The sequence below is a fragment of the Echiichthys vipera genome (assembly GCF_963691815.1).
Source record: "Echiichthys vipera genome assembly, chromosome: 16".
Classification (NCBI taxonomy): domain Eukaryota; kingdom Metazoa; phylum Chordata; class Actinopteri; order Perciformes; family Trachinidae; genus Echiichthys; species Echiichthys vipera.
This window is the reverse complement of record NC_139841.1, coordinates 27,369,661-27,390,181: the sequence shown is the minus strand read 5'-3', so window position 1 is coordinate 27,390,181 and position 20,521 is coordinate 27,369,661. Positions and strand designations below refer to the sequence as shown.

Below are 20,521 nucleotides of genomic sequence, written 5' to 3'. Positions count from 1 at the left end.
CAGTCTGGGAGACGCGATTGCGCTGGGCTTCGCACAGGCTCTTGATGCGAAGGAACATGTCCAATCGGAAAGCTCTGAAAAACTGTCAAGTTCTTTCAGTGCAGAGCTCACAGAGAGTATCAACTCTTCTCTCTCACCTACGTTGCTCAGCGCAGAGCCAACGATGTGTCAGCACATCACTCCTGCAGGCAAGCTCAATGCCATGGTCGGCCACGCCTGCAACATGTTGAAGGTCTTAATAGGAAACATGAAGATCTTCTGCACACCGCGACCACGAAAAGGGAAGACCGCCTCCCCTAAAGAATCAAAGTCCGGGGACATGGAGGCAGAACACAGTGGGACCCCGACAGCGGTCACACCTGTGGAGCCAGAAGCCTCAGAAACTGATGAACCGGAGGACATCGGTTCAACGACTTCATTTGAATCAATCAAAGACATCCTCATAAAAGAGTGGGACAACATCAATGGACCTCTCTTGGAGGATGTAACAGAAACAAGCGAGGTCCTGTCTTCTGAAAACGCCTGGGACACAGAAAGTGTTGCAAAAAGCCTCGCCGACCTCGTTGAAGAACATTTGGGGGAATTGGAGGAGACAGGTCCTGAAGAGTCGGAAGAGAAGACCAAAGAGTGCAGGAAGAAAGCAGGAAACAAGATCAAGGCCCTGTTTGGAAACCTCTTTGCCAAATCACGGCTTTATGGTCTACTGCAAAAACTAAAGGCCAAGTTCCAAAAGACTCCCAAAGAGGAAAGCAGGGAGTCCTTTCACTCCTTCATGCAGAGTTTCCAATCTCTGCTCATGGAGGAAGGGGAAAAACCAGTTGAGGGAAAGGAACTTTGTATTCCGAAGAGGTTTGCAAAGATGTCGCCCGATAGAGTCCTGATGATGACGCAGCTGCTCAGTGACCTTATATACAGCTACGTCACACAGGGGACGAAAACCGACTTCACCACAGAACCAACCGGAAGCTATCAGACTTGCAGGACAGTGGCCATTCCTCAGTCACATGCAGCCATGTATGGTGAAATTCGGATGAACGTGTGGACTTTCCTGGAAATGATGAGGTGGTGGGTGAAAACTCAGGCCGCGAAACACAGTGAAGGGGTGACAACCCTGATCATGGGCGAAGAGTTACCGGAGTATGTGGAAGAGAACGAGCCTTTGCCAACCGCTGCATCCCCTGAGCCGATGCGTTCGGAGACACCTGCGAAAACACGTATAATGACACGTACGAAGACACCCGAGGAGAAACCAGAGTGTACACTTGCGATTACACGCGTGACGACACGTCCAGAGAAACCTGTTAGGAAACGTGCAGCCACAGCTGTGATGACACCTGTGATTACATGTGTGGAGACACCTGTGATCACACGTGTGGAGACACCTGTGATGACACGTGTGGAGACACCTGTGATCACACGTGTGGAGACACCTGTGATTACACGTGTGGAGACACCTGCAAGGTCACGTTCAGAGACACATTCGGAGAGAAATTCGGACACACGTGCTCATTTCGAAGCCATCCAGGAAGAGAAAAACAGAATGGCAGTGGAGGTCTTGGCGGAGAAGCTGTACACGCGGGTCCAAAAGAAAAATAAGGTGACCATGCCCGCCGTGAAACCCGAGGACATCATCAGGCGTCTGTCTGAAAGAACGTGGGCTGAAGTGGAGGGGATCAACTTTTTCCACAACACAAAGACCTTCAGAAACCTGGACAAGGTCATTTTCAAGGACCTGTGCAAGAAGTGGGGCGGTGCAGACTTGGTGCTGATCGCCATGAAAACAGGGGAACCAGCACTGGAGAGCCACATCGCCGCCTTCGTCAAAAATGACCTGACGACTCCAGCGAACACACGGAACGGCATCAGCAGATTCTTCAGCTCCACGCGCAAAGCCATCGCCAATGTCTTCAGATGCGGGGCAGGTGTGACATAGGGGACACGTCCACCACTCAGGGCCGGGTGACCCGGTTGACTTCTGCCAGGTGCGCTGGTTGACTTCTTCCAGGTGATCCGGTCGACTTCTTCCAGGTGCGCTGGTTGAGTATATTCTGCCAGGTGCGCTGGTTGTATGTATTCAGTACCGGTTGATCTGGGAAGAATAAAAAACCAAAACCAAAAATAAAATAAAACCAAATAACAGATGATGCCTGTATCTCATCATTTGCTGTAAGCAGTGTAAATACTCATAAGGTATGTTTTAATATGAACAACACATGCATTAGCATTATAATTGTAATCATGCCCTGAAATATTAAATATTAATATTAAAGGAAGTTGTGTTTTTTGCGGAAAATGCATCACAAACTACTCATTGATCAGACAATTGTAATCTTAGGACAACAATAATGAAAAACCTAAACTGAGAGGTGACATGAAGATATTTAAGGTTTAAAATGGGGAAATATGATCAAACAATCCCAGTTTAACAGTGTAAGTGAAATATATCTTAATGTGTTATTCTGACATGTTGTAGTGAAGGTGTTGGGAGTTTGTTTCTATAACGCTGAGGACGGCAAAGTGAAACATCCACAAATGAAAATGGTATTTTGTCAGAAAAAGGTCACAGTGTAAATGAATGTTGAGGTCGTGTTTCTGCAGAGAGATGTTTCCTCCCCTCGAGGAAAACACCAGCTGTAGTTCCACTAATGATTACTGACGTGTCGCCCTCGTTGGCAGGAGGTAGTGACGGCACAGAAAGCGTGTGGGATGACAACTCATGAAGGTCTCCAATCGGATCTGAAGCCACGATGAAACCTTTTTTTAAAAATTGGTGCGTTTGCAGACGATGTCCCTGTTTTAGGCTTTAAAGGAATAAAACAGTCTAATAAAGGTTTAGAGGCGTTATCAATAAATCAGAGACTAACAGCTGCTATGAACTGGTTGTTTAAATGCTGTTTCTATCAAACATTTGGGTGGTGTCATGGTCAAAAACATTAAAGTGAGGAAACATTTTTACCTTTTTATGAGTGATTCTTCATGTTGATGATGATTTCATGGGGCGGCACGGTGGGTCGGTGGTTAGCGCTGTCACCTCACAGCAAGAGGGTTCCTGTTTCGAATTCTGTGTGGAGTTGCATGTTGTCCCCGTGTCTGCTTGGGTTTTCTCCGGGTTCTCCGGTTTCCTCCCACAGTCCAAAGACGTGCAGGTGTTCGGTTCATTGATGACTCTAAATCACCCGTAGGTGTGAATGGTTGTCTGTCTCTGTTCGTCTCTATGTGTCCTGTGATAGACTGGCGTCCTGTCCAGGGTGGACCCCGCCTCACGCCCGATGTCAGCTGGGATCGGCTCCAGCCCCCCTCCCCCGTGACCCCGATAGGGACAGCACTTTCATTTAAATTATGACATGTCAAATGAATGAGTTGTATGAATACTAACACTCCTGCTTTTTGCACTGTAATGATGCTCAAAGTGTAATTCCCGCGCAATATCATCCCATGGTCTTTTTCCGCACTTACATTCATCAAATAAACCATTTTGTGTAACAACTATTAACGGAGAAACCCATAGAGTGGCTAACAGTGATTAGCTCGGGGCAGTACAGTGAAGGCATTCAAAGGTCTTTTTTAACCACTAATGCTGCTGAAAATAACAGCAAACCTCTGCAGCAGCATGAGAAGAGTCCCTACACACAAAACAAAGCACCAATGGGCTCCTTCCTTTGGGATTGACTTTGGTAATCCACTGTAATGGACTTTACTATGAGAGGAGCTGGTACAGGGGCCAGTAGGTAAGTCTTTAAAACACTTTAATAAACTCTGGCTTCACTAACTACGTTTTTGCTGCTTTGTTTTATGTGCAGAGACAGACTTCTCAGAGCGTAACAAGTCTGTAAACTTTTACCTACTTGGACAGGAGGCAGAAGTTTTAGCAAGAGAAGTCAAAGTTCACAGAGATCTCCGCTGATTGGCTCCAACCTCGCCTGAGTCAGGCAAAGTTTCCTTCCATGTCACAAGCAATCAGGAGAAGCCAAGGAAGTGCCAGGATGTCTTTATTCATCAGCCACGTGTACGCTTACAACATCACATGCATCATAATGAAAACAGAGAGCAGAGAAAGTGATTATTTTTACTTTTGCAGATCTGATTTTTAAAATGACTCAACCAAATATAATCTCTGGAAGGAAGTGCGTTTACTGTTTGTTGCGTAATCAAATTCGTCCTTCATAATAAAAGTTAGCATGCAGACGCACATTTTTTGGGGGGACTTCTCCAGAAGACAGCGCGCACATGCACAGGTGAAGGTGATGCAGTGACACCATCGGGTTATCTGCGTCAAAATAAAAACATTTCACATCAACAAACAAAACAAAACATCTGTCAAGAGTCTCGTTTAATACTTAACATGATGCACAACGACACGAGAACAGGATGTTTTGGTGACGCGAGCGCTCAGCTGACATTACATTATGATGTCATACGACAGGAGCAAAGGTGAGGAGGACAGGTCAGAGACAGACGACTGGGAATCCCCTCTGTTGACAATTTATTACACCGTACTGTATAAATGACAACGATAACAAGGGTTTTATCTCCTCCATAAAACATGATAATAACGGCGTTCAACGGTTACCGCCCTGTCAGGTACGGTTTAATCCTTAACTGATACAGATTGTGTGATATGACAGCGGTGGAAATGATTTTGCTCCTTAGTTTGTAAACTGTCGGACACGTAGCCTGCACACCGCGCTACAAACATACATAAAATATAGAGGTAAGTATCCGTCTACCTGTGTTCACTGGGAGGTTATATTCTACAGGAGGGGAGGAACGATAGAGGGATACACATCCGATTGTTAAGTCTGATGTAACACCCTTTCAAAATACGATTTCAGGGTCCAAACGCGCCGAACATGAACAATTACGATCCCCTCTTTCATCAGTAAGACTCTTTATCATCGATAAGAAAGAGGTAAAATGACAATTACCTTGTTTTTTAAACCCAGATCTGTTCAAACGCCGGGGAACGCGGCGCTGCAGCGTTGGAGAAATACGAGGCTCGGACCGGGAAATCATATTTTGAAAGGGTGTTATATCACGATTTAACAGCCTGATAGAAGGGAGGGAAGGTTAGCTTAATCCTCAAAGGAGACGGTGTTGTCGTTTAGTAGAACATGCCAGCGTTCGATCTTCTTGTCTTTGTTCTTGAGGCATTCGTACCAGTGCTTCAAACACTCTCCCTTAGCCTGGATGCCCAACTGACATCCCCCTGGAGGAGACAGAGAAGAGGAAGCAGCATCTCAAACAAGACTCTACGGCTTAGTCCACATGTGCACACATTTGATCATTATCCATTCAACATTTGTTGAGATATCTTTGTCTGGAGCTAAGACTGTGATGTTGCTATTCCTGGAGCTAAGCAGCTAGCATGGCGGATCATGCACAGAGGCACAGTGGTGCTTTCAGCTAAATGTAAATCTCAGCGTGCTTACACACTCACAATGACAATGTTTAATTATCTGGTATGTTGAAACCAAGCCCCCACCACAGCGACTTCCTGTTTGATCCAATCAGGAAGTGCCAAAAACTGCAGTTCTCTGAGTGTCCACTAGGGGCAGGTTTCATAACAGAGCAGTTTCTCATTGACCCCCATGTTAAACAGGCCGTTTACACAGCATCATTAAACCTGTTTAAGGACAAAAGAACATTCTAGTCTGTGTGTTTAGCTCATATCTCCATGACAACACTGAGGGGGTGATTTTTTTTGGACCAGGCTAGTTTTTACTTTATTGGAGGGTTTTCTCCAGGTTCCCTGGCAGTGCAAAGACGTGCATGTGTTAGGTTCATTGATGACCCTAAATTGCCCGTAAAAAAATAAACACACACACATTTGTTCCTATTACACTTCTGTCCTTACTTACTGGATTTCAGATTACAAGTGAACGCAGCATAACCGGCAGTGACGAGCTCCAGCGACAGACTAACCCTGTCAGCAGCGTCACTAACATGGCGGCGTGTTTCCATTCAGAGAGGGAACGTCTCCACGGACACGCAGATGTGAAAACTCAGCAAAGAGGCACCGAGTGCTTTCATGAGTGGGTCACATGATCAACCACCATTGTTTCAACTCACTCTGTGTTAGAGAGGAACTTAAAAGACAATTAACTAGATGGAAATCTGGGGTAATACATCTTTAATATGTAGTTTCCATCTTTTTTTGGGCATGGAGGCACTGAAGAAGCTCTCTGTTTCGTCAGCAGGCAAAATAGCAACGTAGCATGCACCTGGCGACAGGGAGGTGACGAAAGTGCGTCAAGTGTGTAAAAAGTGCGTAACCAAAGTTACTACGATTCATCTGTCAAGACTCGGTTCTGTCAGTACCCTCCTCTCTTCCTTTTGTGTGATTTTGTCTCCCTCTGTCTGTGTTTCCCTGCATGTGTGTGTTTTCCTCTTGTGTCTCTCGTCTAGGTCCGGTAGGCGTTCCCCCCCAAGCTGCAGCCTGTTACGCTGATCACCTGGATCTGTACTTATACCCTGAGCGGACAGGCATGCAGCGCCGGACCGTTGTCGACCCTTCGTTGGTAACTATTCCCCCCGGACCGGCATTCACTTTCTCGTTGTGGTATCACGCTTCCCGTCGCTGAGTTCATCTAAACGTGTTTGTTCTTTTTCTCCGTAGTCTCCCGTGTTCCTGTTTCCTCGTCCGTCTCGAGATTCGTCCGTCGACCGCCTCGTTGTTTGTATTGCTTGTTTTTCCCTGTATTATTTGCGTTTTGTTATTAGTTATTATTAAACATTTGTTTGCTCTTTTACTCCGTGTCCGTGTTTGCACCCGTTTTTGTGTGTTATCTCTGTACCGTTCATGACATCATCCTCTGTGCACAGTGAATATTTTTACCTAATTTCATTGCAACCGATCCAATAGTTTCATTTCAGTCTGGACCAAAGTGGTGGAGCGACCAACACTGCTCACATCACAAAAATAATTGGATGAATGGATGGATGAGGAAGTAAAATTGCAACACACACACTTACCAATGAAGTCATTGGATTTCCCCATGTCATAGTCCCAGACGGAGATGTCAAGGGTTTTCTTGGCTAGCTCGCCATGCTTTATTTCATAACCAAACTCCTGAAGCGCAGCAATGAAACATGTAGAAATGTGATTACAAAATCTGCGGCTGACATGTGGGAGAGCAGAAGACGGTAAAGTTCAGTATGTGTGCAACAGTTTTAGAAAGCGCTGACCTCGTTAAACTCCGGATTGAGCGTCTTCTTTTTGATCTGTGTCTTGTTTTTAGCTTTCTTCCCCATATCCGGCTTCAGACATCTGCAGCACATAAGGAAAAGAACTGTTGGACATATAGGCATGAAAACGGGTATGAATATATTATAGTGTCTATCTATACATGGTCACATTATGCTATATAAGACAACTTCTCTCATGAAATGCAACTTTAATAGTGCAATTTGCTGCAGAATTAAAAAAAAGCAAGCCCTTAAAGAGTGTTTTGACAAGATGAATATGGGTGTGAAGGGGCCGGGGGTTAGAGAGGTCTTGTTTTGTCTTCTCTGCCTGGGCCAGTGTCTCCATGGGCACTTTCGCTGTGACTTAATCGGTGAGGCGTCTTCTGTTCATCTTCTGAGGGCTTTGGTCTGAGCGAACCGCTTGTACACTTCACAAACCAGTCAGGGTGCAGTATTCCCCGACCTTCACAGATAAAAAACGGATGTGAGGCCGTTCACGCTAATATTTCCATGCTCTCTCGCACCTCATCAATGCTCCCTTCAGGGGCGGATCGACACAATTCAGGCAAAGCTCTGGATCTACCGGTCAGTCTTGGTTCCTACCCTCACCTGTGGTCATGAAAGCTGGGTCAGGACCCAAAGAACCAGGTCGCGGGTACAAGCGTCTGAAATGTGTTTCCTCAGGAGGGGGGCTGGAGTCTCCCTTAGAGAGAGGGGGAGAAGTTCAGCATCCGTGAGGAACTCGGAGTAGACCCGCTGCTCCTTTGTGTTGAAAGGAGCCAGTTGAAGTGGTTCAGGATCATCTGGTAAGGATGAATCCTGGGCACCTCCCTAGGGAGGTGTTCCAGGCACGTCCAGCTGGGAGGAGGCCTCGGGGAAGACCCAGGACCAGGTGGAGAGATTAGATCTCCACACTGGCCTGGGAACGCCTCAGGATCCCCAAGTTAGAGCTGGTTAATGTGGCCCGGGAAAGGGAAGTTTGGGGTCCCCTGCTAAAGCTGCTGCCCCTGAGACCCGACCCCGGATAAGAGGCTGAAGATGAGATGAGATGAGATGACACAATTCACGTAGGCTTTAGCTGAACTGAGCTCATACATTTTGACGAAAGGGTCAGAGTATCCGTTGGAGTCCATGGCGGCCAGGTGAGCGCAGCGGACCACGCCCACGATCAGACGGCCCTGCTGACTACTGTACGTCAGTGACACCAGGATACGACCCCTCTCCTCTGAATCTTCACCTTCATTCGTCTGCACACACACACACACACACACACACACACACACACACACACACACACACACACACACACACACACACACACACACACACACACACACACACACACACACACACACACACACACACACACACACACAAACACACACACACACACACACACACACAAACATGTATAATACCACACATGCACACTAAGTGACAGTATTTACTTTCACTGATCCAAATACCCTCTACGCAAATCTGCAGAGATTACACAGCGATTATCATAATATCCACTAATGGAGGAGAATGTACGTGCTTAAGTACAAAATTATCTACACGCAAAGGGTTTTACTGCATTTATATACGGATCCTTTAACTGATCTGCCGGACAGTCAAACAAAGATACCAAGTGCACAGTTGAGTGTGAGATCCACGTGAGGGTCTTACGTCGTCCTCGTAGAGAGCCATGCCTCGGGCAGGTCCACCCACAGCCTTCTTCACCTGTAGTGAGAGGAAACCACTGTCTTCATCAGCATCAGCATCAGCATCAGCATCAGCATCATCCTCCTCACTTGCAGCGTTATCACTGCTTTCTCTACACAACAGATTTTTCATCCCATTTTAATGGACACTTTAAATCACATTTAAAAATTAACTATCTCATCCAGAAACCCCATTTCTCTCTTTAATTTAAACCTGCTGTATTTCACTGTACATTCTTTAACAACATGAGATGTGGGTGTTGTTCTCACCTGGATCACTCGCTCCAAACAAACGCTGAAGTTCTTCTTATGGTTAAACTTGAGTTTCTTCAGAGCGACTCGTGTCTCTCCGATGAACTCGTTGTGTCCAAACTTGTCCTCATCGCTCACTGACAGCCTGAAGACAGACAGCGAGCGTGTGCCTCGTGAAAAACTCTTTTTATGTAATTGGTTGAAAATAGAGCAGGAGGAAAGGTGACGGGTTGCTCTTACCGGAGAGTCTTGCGTGACATTTCGTCATCGGTGATACCGTGGTACACCAGCGTCTCGTTCCACACAGGATTCAGAGTGGTCTTAAGTGTCTTGGTGCGCAGCTTATTAGACTGAGAAAGATAAAGTGATTATTACAGTTTTAAATGATGTGAAACAGCTGCACAGCTTTCCAAAATCACCGTATCATAGTGACGTTACTGACCTTACTGGCTCCAGGTAAGAGATGCAGCTTCACATACGGGTCAGCGAGGCCATTGGAGTCCATCGGCTTTAAACCCTGAGAGACACACGGAGGAAATGAACAGAATCAGCACGAGACAAAGTGTTTTAACTCGTGTCCCTAAATGATTACGGACATTAAATGTTCATATATTCCACATGTTTTATTGTGGATTGCAACGTTTCCACACATTCACACGTATTGGATAAGCCCTGTTTTGTTTTGTCTTTCCCGTCTTGTCTTGTCTAATCTCATCTTGTCTCATCACTGTCTTGTCTTGTCCCCTCTTCACTCTCCCATCTGGTCACATCTCGTCTCGTCTTTTCTTGTCTCATCTTTGTCTTTCCTTGTCTTATCTTTGTTTTGTCCTGTCTACACTCTCCCATCTGGTCATATCTCGTCTTGTCTTGTCTCATCTTTGTTTTGTTTTGTCTTGTCCTGTCTACACTCTCCCATCTTGTTGCATTGTCTTTTCTTGTCTCATCTTTGTCTTTCCTTGTCTCATCTTTCTCTTTTCTTGTCTCTTCTTTGTCTTGTCTCCTCTACACTCTCCCATCTTGTCACATCTCATCTTTGTCTTGTCTCATATTTGTCTTGTCTCGTCTCGTCTTTGTCTTGTCCCCTTTTCACTCTCCCATCTTGTTGCATTTTGTCTTTTCTTGTCTCATCTTTCTCTTGTCTTGTCTCATCTTTGTTTTGTCTTGTCTCAACTTTCTCTTGACTTGTCTCATCTTTGTTTTGCCCCCTCCTAACTCTCCCATCTTGTCTTTTCTTGTCTCATCTTTGTCTTTTTTTGTCTCGTTTTCACTCTCCCATCTTGTCACAACTTGTCTTTTCTGGTCTCATCTTTGTCTTTCCTTGTCTCCTCTTCACTCTACCATCTTGTTGCATCTTGCCATGTCTCAACTTTGTCTTTTATCGCCTTGTCTCCTCCTAACTGTCCCATCTTGTCTTGTCTTATCTCATCTTGTCCTTTCATGTCTCCTCTTGTCTTGTCGTTCCCATCTTTCCTGGTCTCACCTTTGTTTTGTCTTTTGCTGTCTTGTCTCCTCTTAACTTTCCTATCTTGTCTCGTCTTTGTCTTTTCTCTTCTTTCTTGTCTCATCTTTTCTTGTCTTGTCTCTCGTCATACTTTGTCTCATCTCCTGTCTTGTCCCACCTCTCGCCTCGTGTGTGTACGTGTGTTTACCTTAGCTTTAACGACACAACAGTGCAGGGCGTGGTTCTCCTGGTCGTAGAGGAGACTGAACTCAAGAGACCCCAGAGTTGCTGTAGGAATAAAAGAAACACAGGAAGGAGTCGGACATCTGAGAGAAAAATTGAATCTTGAGCTGTTAGAGAAACCAATTTCCCTGGAAAGCAGATGAACATTGATTTGTTCATCTTCATCGCTCCGCTGGGAATTTCTCTCACAGCTGCAGGAACAATTTATATTATTCACAGCAATAGAAACGATAAAAAGAAGTCAACATTGGGGACTGGTTAAGATTACATATTCTATAAAGCAGGTAAAATCCGTCTTACTGGCGTCATCTGAGTCGTAGTCGTTGTCCTCCTCCTCTGTTCGATCAGGTGGGGGTCGTGGGGCGGCGGGGTTGTTGACAGGTACATTAACAGGTGGAATAATTCTGGCGTGTGATGAAACGGAGCTGGAGACAACAGGTTGTCTTTTCTCCTCCACAGCTTGAGGGGACATTGTCTCTTCCACATCTGCAGCAGGAGCATTAATACCGTCTGAAACATCTTTTTTTACACGTTGTTACTGACGTCAAACCTTTTGAACGCAACCCTGTTGCGTTGGGATTATTCATAGAAGGAGCAGCGTCACGTTACCTGAGGTGGGGGCGACCTGCTGTGCGTTCGCTCTTGCTGGCTTGGAGGCTAACACATGTCTCTCAGCTTTCATTACAGCTGGAGGACAGGAGCGGCTCTCATTATAGCTGTCAGCTGTTGTTCTTGCTGTCTGCTCCACTTGTTCGGATCCACAGGCCTGCTGCGGCTGCGGCGGCTCTGAGGAGACAACATAAGACAGGGATGGTGCACCTTTTCGAAGGTCAAATTCAAACACTTTTCAAGCACTTTCGAGGTCCATTTTCAAGGTTTTCCAGCACCTTACAGCTGTGGTAAATTACATATTTAATAGAGGTTTAAATAGGTTAAAAAGAAAGGAAAGAAACACAAACAACCCAGATCTCTTTTTACTCCATCCCCAAAAAATGATAAGCTGGTGGAGCGAGACCTAATCCAGCACTGACTCTTAAAGCCTCATTTATAAAACTGTGCGTTGAATCCTTCCCAAAACATTGCGTTCGCACAAAACCATGAATGTGCTGCCCAAAACCATATTGAGATTTATAAAACTGCGCAGTGCACATTTGCACGCAATCTTTCCATTAATACCAATAAATTCCGACATGCAGGTGAATTGTGCGGTTGAGTTAACGTTTGTGTTTTTTCTGCTGATTCACATGTCGGAAAAATTGCGTTGAAAGGAGCCAGTTGAGGTGGTTCAGGATCATCTAGTAAGGATGAACCCTGGGCGCCTCCCTAGGGAGGTGTTCCAGGCACGTCCAGCTGGGAGGAGGCCTCGGGGAAGACCCAGGACCAGGTGGAGAGATTAGATCTCCACACTGGCCTGGGAACGCCTCAGGATCCCCCAGTTAGAGCTGGTTAATGTGGCCCGGGAAAGGGAAGTTTGGGGTCCCCTGCTAAAGCTGCTGCCCCCGCGACCAGACCCCGGATAAGAGGCTGAAGATGAGTTGAGATGAGACCTTTCCTACATATAAAAATGCAGCCCAAAGTGCTTTACATTAAAATAAAATAAAACAAACCCCCTTGACACTAACCATGTCCCTGTTGATGACAGGGGGATCCATCGTGACCTCCTGGACCAGAACTGCTCTCGGTGCTGGACTGTCGAGATCTGGACAGAGGGAAGGGGGCGGGCAGACTCTGCTGGACTTTTCCCTTGAAGAACCAAGCACCCGAACGCTTCTGTACCTGCAGGGGTGAATTTAGACGACAGGGTGAAATGAGCAGGTGCCTTTACACTTTAGACTTGTTTGTATTTCCTATAATAAGGGCGAGAGCTGCAGCTATTGAATATTTTTGTGATGTATTCTACAGATTATTCCATCGATTAATCCGACAAAATAACATAATTCTGCGTTATTACTAACCATTACTAACAAATAATATCTGGGGGAGGCTTATTTGGTGTGGTAACATAACACAGGGGTGTGTGTGTTTGTGTGTGCACATGTGCGTGAGGGGGAGAGAGACGAGATGTGTGTGTGTGTGTTGTAGACAGTACTTTCGCAGTTTACCATGAACTATTTAAACAATTCAAAGTGGTGCATTAAATTCTACGTTACGCACAAATATATTTATTTAGAAAATTAATTAGAGAGATCGATATCAGGAAAAGCAACTCGACAAGCAACGTACGGAACGCCACTGACACATTTACTCAAAGAGGTGACGTTATTTTTAACATTCATGAAAAATGAAACATCGAGGCATTCACAAGGACAGCTAACGTTACGCAATCTCTTCCTGTTTTTAACACCTGCAGTCACTACGTCAACCGCAGACGCACTCGCCAGTTTACAGAGTCACTTGTTAAACCGAAACAGCGGCGCTCAGTGAAGTGGCGTTAACAACGGGCTGCTTTCTGCTCAGACGCTGAATCATCGATGTTGTGCCGTTGTGGTCGAACAGCTCTAGTTCACAGTGGACACTTTGCTTCTTGTTGGCTTCTTTTTAAGTGTGAAATGATCCCAAACTTTGGATATACTCTGTCTTTTTCAGGATGTAGTGGCGTGCATCTGCAAAACCGGTCCCTGTGGAACAACGATCCCAGCGCTGAGCAGTCCGCATAACGCGCGGGATAGAAATTAAACAAATACTCAAGGCAGAGATTTCACCTCAAAGACTTTTTGTAAGTTATTCGAGTAGTTGTTTCAGCCCTACAGTAAACCCACGTAGTTTCTCTCTTTACAGACATCTTACAAGTGCAAAACCTACAAAAGGGAACACACAATAAATAAAAGAAAGAATAAAACGTGTTACTAATCTAACTTTACTTTGTTTTAATGCTACAGTTGAAGCCTCCATGATGGCCGGCTGCAGAATAGCTCATTAAAGAAATTTAGCCTATTTCTCTTGTTAATTGATTCTCGTGTTTATGTTTAAATACACTGAGCGATGAACAGACTGCCACTGGGAACAAAAGAGGTTTATTCCTCTGCTCCTGAATTCTATAGTTGACCACTTTGTATTTTTGCAGCGTTACAGAGCAGTTATTCCGTGTTTGACGGACAGGAGAGAGCATTTATTTAAAGAGTCTGGGCTCCCTCGAGGCGGAGACCTCAACAAACTGCAGCGCCATCACCAAAACAGCATTGTGTAACTGCGTCAGTGAGGTAAGAACAGGAAGCAGAACTTATTCTTCCAGCATTGAAATAAACAACATTTGGGATATTGGGAGGTATCAATGCTGGGTTATTTTCCAGGTTACGTGGACAACGAAACACAATTCTGTGCTAAAAGACGAGTCTGAAAGCCAGAAAATGGTCCATATCATGAGAAAAGCTTCTGTTCTTGTGGTGGATGGACGACATAATGGCATAATTTGTCCCTGTGATTTTATCAAACCCACTCTGAGCTTCATCTTCTCTCCTCCTCCTCTCACCTCTTGTTGTTCACTGCAGATTCTGCACAGCCACATGAGGCTCGTCCTGCTGTTGCTGCTAATCCCACATTTGCTGCAGATGTGCTGCAAAGAGACAAATGCAAACATAAAAGCAGTGTTAACGCCACACTGTGAAGAATGATACTTGAATATAAGGATGTCAGAATAATCAGGATATTGTAGTTAAGAGTATTAAAAGCAAAGACAACATGCTCCCTCTCATGGGGAGTAGGTAGGTAGGTAGGTAGGTAGGTAGGTAGGTAGGTAGGTAGGTAGGTAGGTAGGTAGGTAGGTAGGTAGGTAGGTAGGTAGGTAGGTAGGTAGGTAGGTAGGTAGGTAGGTAGGTAGGTAGGTAGGTAGGTAGGTAGATAGATAGATAGATAGATAGATAGATAGATAGATAGATAGATAGATAGATAGATAGATAGATAGATAGATAGATAGATAGATAGATAGATAGATAGATAGATAGATAGATAGATAGATAGATAGATAGATAGATAGATAGAGATAGATAGATAGATAGATAGATAGATAGATAGATAGATAGATAGATAGAGAGAGAGAGAGAGAGAGACAGACAGACAGACAGACAGAGACAGAGAGAGAGAGAGAGAGAGAGAGAGAGAGAGAGAGAGAGAGAGAGAGACAGACAGACAGACAGACAGACAGATATCCAGCAGTGGATCACCTTGGTCGACATTAGAGCGGATCTGTTTATGTAAAAGCTCTGCACATGGATATGAAATGGAACTGGGTACAATATTACAAAGGTTCAGTTTTGCTGTGACACTTATTATAAAATTTAAATTATTATTTTTATTTCATCACAAGGAAATATTAATGTGTATAGAAAAAATATATTGTACTAGTAAATTATAATTGGGGCGGCAGTAGCTCAGTCCATAGGTGCCTTGGCTGGTTTGAGTCCCTGTGTGGACCATGAATGGAGCGTGGACTGGTGGCTGGAGAGTTGCCAGTTCATCTCCTGGGCACTGCCGAGGTGCTGTTGAGCAAGGCACCGAACCCCCAACTGCTCGGGGCGCCTGTAACTGGCAGCCCCCTCGCTCTAGCATCTCTCCATTAATTGCATGTATATAGGTCCTGTTTGTGCATGTGTGTGTATTTCGGGCCTGTGTGTGTAACATGACAAAATAGAGTGAAAATTGAATTTCCCCATTGCGGGACAAATAAAGGAATTCTTCTTCTTCTTAAGAGTCTGCAAACTAATGTAGCCTTTAATATATATATATGCTAAAAGATTATAACTCATATTTTCTTGCCAAATGTTAAAATGTCAGTATCTAATATAACACCACACGCAGGGAAGTAACTTTTTACAGCCTGTTCTTTTACGTTTTATCTCTCACAAATTGTGTCTCCATGGGCGCCGCCATTGTTCTCCGACTTCTCTTGGTGAGGTCGGGGTCGGTTGAGCTCCCCTGACTTCGCGAGTTGGAGGTTCCACTTTGAGTTGGACGTCCAAAAGTACCGACCGCCCACGGCACTGGCACGCAGCAATAGTCCTCATCTTCCCCTGTCTTGTTGCCCGAGTATATCGTCTCGTCGTGTACAACCAGCCATGACCACAGCCTTGTCTTGTTTCTTCGTATTGCTTCGCTTATATTTCCGTTCCCTTGAGCACCTCTGAAGAAGAACCATGTTTATGGTCAGCGTAATTAGTTAAACTTCATAGTGCCTTTGTTTTTCCTCCCCTTGGAGTGTTTCTGAGTTGTTTCATTAGCTCACTGCAGCGTGGTTTTTGTTATGTTGCCTTTTGTTCTTGTCGTCCTTGTAGGTGATTCTCCTTTCATAGATGGTTATTTAATCAGTGTAGTTATCGCCGGATGTCTTTTCCTCCCTCGGGAGCGATTTTCAGTTTATTTGTTTTGTGTTTCTTGCAACGTCTGTTCTCTTTTGTAACCTGTTTATTTATCGTTCTGTCAAAAGAGCTCTAGTCATTTCAGTCGTCATTTTGCTAAGTCATAACAACGTAGAGGGGCTGCACAGTGGTGTAGTGGTTAGCACTGTCGCCTCACAGCGAGAAGGTTCCAGATTCGCATCTCGGCCTGGGCCCTTCTGTGTGGAGTTTGCATGTTGTCCCTGTGTCTGCGTGGGTTCTCTCCGGGTTCTCCGGTTTCCTCCCACAGTCCAAAGACGTGCAGGTGTTCGGTTCATTGATGACTCTAAATCACCCGTAGGTGTGAATGGTTGTCTGTCTCTGTTCGTCTCTATGTGTCCTGTGATAGACTGGCGTCCTGTCCAGGGTGTACCCCGCCTCACACCCGATGTCAGCTGGGATCGGCTCCAGCCCTCCGCGACCCCAACCCTGACATAAGCGGTTGAAGATGAATGAATGAATGAATAACAACGCAGAGGAATAAACCGACAGCAGCTTCAGATGCACACTGATGCACAGAGCAGATGCATTTTCACAGTCAGGATAGCTTTAACCTCTACCTAGTTATCGAGAGCAGCAAGAAGCACAATATGATGCATAAGACCAGGAAATACAGAGTGTATGTCAGAACAAGTTAGCATATGACCCACTGGGTGCTTTATCCCCGTATAGGAAACCTTTCAGGACCACTACGAACATACGTCCTTACATCCTCTTGGTTCTGTCTCTTTTTTCTAATTCAAGCAGAAAGGACACAGCTATCCACCTACTTTGTTGCAGTGCCCACATAGGACAGCTGTGACCCCCTGTGGTCCAAAAGACGCCCCACACAACAGACAGTGCGACCGTCCGTCACCACACGCCGTCTTCTTGATGTTGTCCAGGCGACTGGAGAGACGCCTGAGAACACATGTAAATAAATGTCAGCACAAACACCGAAGAACCGCTCGGCTCGGCGAGCATCTCTGCACGCTCGGCTGATGTGATTCTGTGCAACAGAGACAATAGTTTTCCGTCTCACTCAATCCTCTCATGCTCCGTGGCCTCCATCATGGCAGCACGAGCCAGGACGCTGTTGATGATCTCCTTCTCCTCATCTGTGAGCTCCTCCCCTGGGGGGCCGCCAGACATGTTCATTGTCCTCCTGAACCCAAAACACACACACACACACACACACACACACACACAGAAATAGACACGCACAGTATAAGTGGCATGCAAAGTAAAAACGCAGCTCAGACAAAAAGGCCAAGAACTGCAAAAACGAAGGGCGAGACACTAAAGTCTGCGGACAGGAGCGTAGCTGGAAACCTTTTGGACTTAAAGCTTGTGACCTGATAACACGGGACGGATCTTAGAAACAGGTCTGAGCAGGGCTGATGTTTGCAGTTGCTCAGCGTTGCCTGAAGTACAAGTGTGAAAGACCCAAGACTTACTGAGATCCGATCACTCAGACATCATTCGGAGGTGGTCACATCTTTTCAGCGGCGTGTTCTTAAACATTAGTATTTTAAAAGTATTTCTCATGTCATTGTGTGAAATGTCATTATCAAACTGCAGTTTCTTGGTTAAAACACACCGACGATTAGCCAATCATGGGTGGCACTAACGCCGTCGCCACACTGTGTGTTTACATGGATGGCACTCACTGACCGATGAAAACGGAGTTATGCAAACGTGCTTACGTCTATGGTCGTTACGGTTGCAGCTGTGAAACGGTGGATAAATGGTTTTAAACGAGACAATGGGCTCCTGGGCACAGACACGCAAAGGGCCTTTCCTACACAGGAGCAAAACACAGACTTTGTTTTACCGATTTTTTGTTATTTTGAATTTCTTTGTAGCTGTTACACATATTTTTGTAGATCGTTTTGTCTCTTTGTGGTTGTTTTGTATCTCTTTATAGTAATTTTGCATCACTTTGTAGTTATTTTGTGTCTCTTTGTGGTCGTTTTGGATGATTTTGTAGTTATGTTGTGTCTCTTTATCGTCAGTTTGTCTCTTTGCAGTTATTTTGTGTCTCTTTGTAGTAATTCTGTCTCTTTGTGGTTGTTTTGCATCTCTTTGTAGTCATTTTGTGTCTCTTTGTAGTTATTTTGTGTCTTTGTGGTCGTTTTGCATGACTTTGTAGTTATGTTGTGTATCTTTATAGGCAGTTTGCCTCTTTGTGGTCGTTTTGTGTCTCTTTATCTCCTGAATTCACAAAAATGTAGGACATGTTATTACAGACATTTCTCTTTTGTCATTGCAACGTCTGCTGTTGCTATTTAAAAGCCAGAGCTACTGTTAAACTGAAAAAATATAAAGGTTTAGTATTAAGTTTCATGAAATCATTTATTTCTCTTCCATTGGAGTAATCACTTTTTTCTTTTAGCAAGGATTTAGAAATCGAGAGCATGAACAATTGCCTTTAAAAAGAACAACACTCAAACATTTCCAAAAGGGTTCCCTTCTACGTCTCCAAGTGCGGACGGTTGTTTGGAAAGCTTCCAGAAAACTGCCTCCATGGTTTAAAATCACTTGTGGCTGTGTGACGGAGTGGAGGCCAAACATCCAGCCAGTGAAAATCACACGCAGTCATTTTGTGAACTGACACAAATGTTTTGTGTCTCCTTTAAATGTGTCTGTCTGATCATTTCGAGGCGTCCCGTGATGGGCAGGATGAGCAAAATGTGGCATTTAGCTTTTGGCTTTAACAAAAGATTTCGACGATCTGTTCTGTTATTATCATAGCTTTATTTGATGAGAATGCACCAACATCTCATCTCATCTTCAGTCTCTTATCCGGGGTCGGGTCGCGGGGGCAGCATCTCCTGAGGCGTTCCCAGGCCAGGGTGGAGATCTAATCTCTCCACCTGGTCCTGGGTCTTCCCCGAGGCCTCCTCCCAGCTGGACGTGCCTGGAACACCTCCCTAGGGAGGCGCCCAGGGTTCATCCTTACCAGATGATCCTGAACCACAGGAGGGGGGCTGGAGTCTCCCTTAGAGAGAGGGGGAGAAGTTCAGCATCCGTGAGGAACTCGGAGTAGAGCCGCTGCTCCTTTGTGTTGAAAGGAGCCAGTTGAGGTGGTTCAGGATCATCTGGTAAGGATGAACCCTGGGCGCCTCCCTAGGGAGGTGTTCCAGGCACGTCCAGCTGGGAGGAGGCCTCGGGGAAGACCCAGGACCAGGTGGAGAGATTAGATCTCCACACTGGCCTGGGAACGCCTCAGGATCCCCCAGTTAGAGCTGGTTAATGTGGCCCGGGAAAGGGAAGTTTGGGGTCCCCTGCTAAAGCTGCTGCCCCCGCGACCCAACCCCAGATAAGCGGACGAAGATGAGATGAGAGGAGATGAAGGTACAAATTGGCGTCAATTCATGTGAACAAAACTGCACAGAATTAAACCAGTGACCAAGTCTGACCTCCAACATAAAACTGTTTTAAGTCGATCAGTGTGTTACTCTGTATGTAAGACACAACTACAGCGATTTCACCATCCACTCAACTGTTAGTGTGCCACAGGCCGGAGCGGCACCCCTTCTAAAAAGCTCTGAGAGGAGCTAATTTGATTATCCATGATTTATTTCAGCTCTACCACACCTCCCGCTGCACCCGTGGCTCGCCTCTGGCCGCTAAATTCTGTTTAACATCTGCTGGTCGTGTCCAAGTGCATGGGGCGGCATGTACTTGGGCAGCTGCTTGAAAATAAGGCGTTAATTGAGGCGGACTGCTGACTACGGGGAGTGAACTGTTAGCTGTAAATGTGTTGTTGAAGTCTGCGATGTGCATGCCTGAAGACATTTCCACTGCGGAGAAGCGCGCTCATTATCTCTCGACAGGAACGCGGTTAAGAGGAAAGCGTGACCCTCAACTTCCAGGCTGCTGAGACAGACGCGGCCGCCCTCGCTGACTGATCCTGCACACTTTCCGCTGACAGTACGGAGAGAAAATATGAAGTAATATATGCGTGATTTTCTCTCCACTGCAAGCACATTTGGCCCCATTTTTAAGGGTCTTGAACGTGGTTAAATCATCAGTAGAATCTCCTACTTCATCATCATTTCACTCTCAACTTGCCTGTAGAGTGTGAACAATCCACAGCGCAGGTATGAGCTGTACTAAGACTGTGTGCGAGCATTAAACATCATGAGATCTGGCAGCGGCTGCTGAGTAAGATATTAATGCCTCACTTAGTTAACGGCTCAGTGCGCTTCATCTCTCACGTTCCCCGTCCTTTTCCTCCCTGTCCTTTCCCCAATGCATGTAAATGTCAGGGGTTGCTATCAGTGAGGGCAGTGTGGCAGATTGATGTCTGTCAGTGTGTGTGTGTGTGTGTGTGTGTGTGTGTG

The 20,521-nt window shown here is 45.5% G+C and overlaps 1 protein-coding gene across 1 annotated transcript; it reads right to left on the bottom strand.

The window, feature by feature from the left end:
* Positions 1-5,072: 5,072 nt before the first annotated feature.
* On the bottom strand, positions 5,073-17,330 carry rph3aa (rabphilin 3A homolog (mouse), a; the record flags this gene model as incomplete). The annotated part of the gene is given in 16 exon segments (XM_083929592.1): positions 5,073-5,206; positions 6,973-7,069; positions 7,186-7,267; positions 8,281-8,432; positions 8,854-8,907; positions 9,159-9,285; positions 9,381-9,490; positions 9,583-9,657; positions 10,790-10,869; positions 11,125-11,334; positions 11,434-11,586; positions 11,589-11,599; positions 12,443-12,600; positions 14,294-14,377; positions 16,964-17,093; positions 17,215-17,330. Coding segments are annotated over 16 exon segments (1,773 nt in total).
* Positions 17,331-20,521: the final 3,191 nt, after the last annotated feature.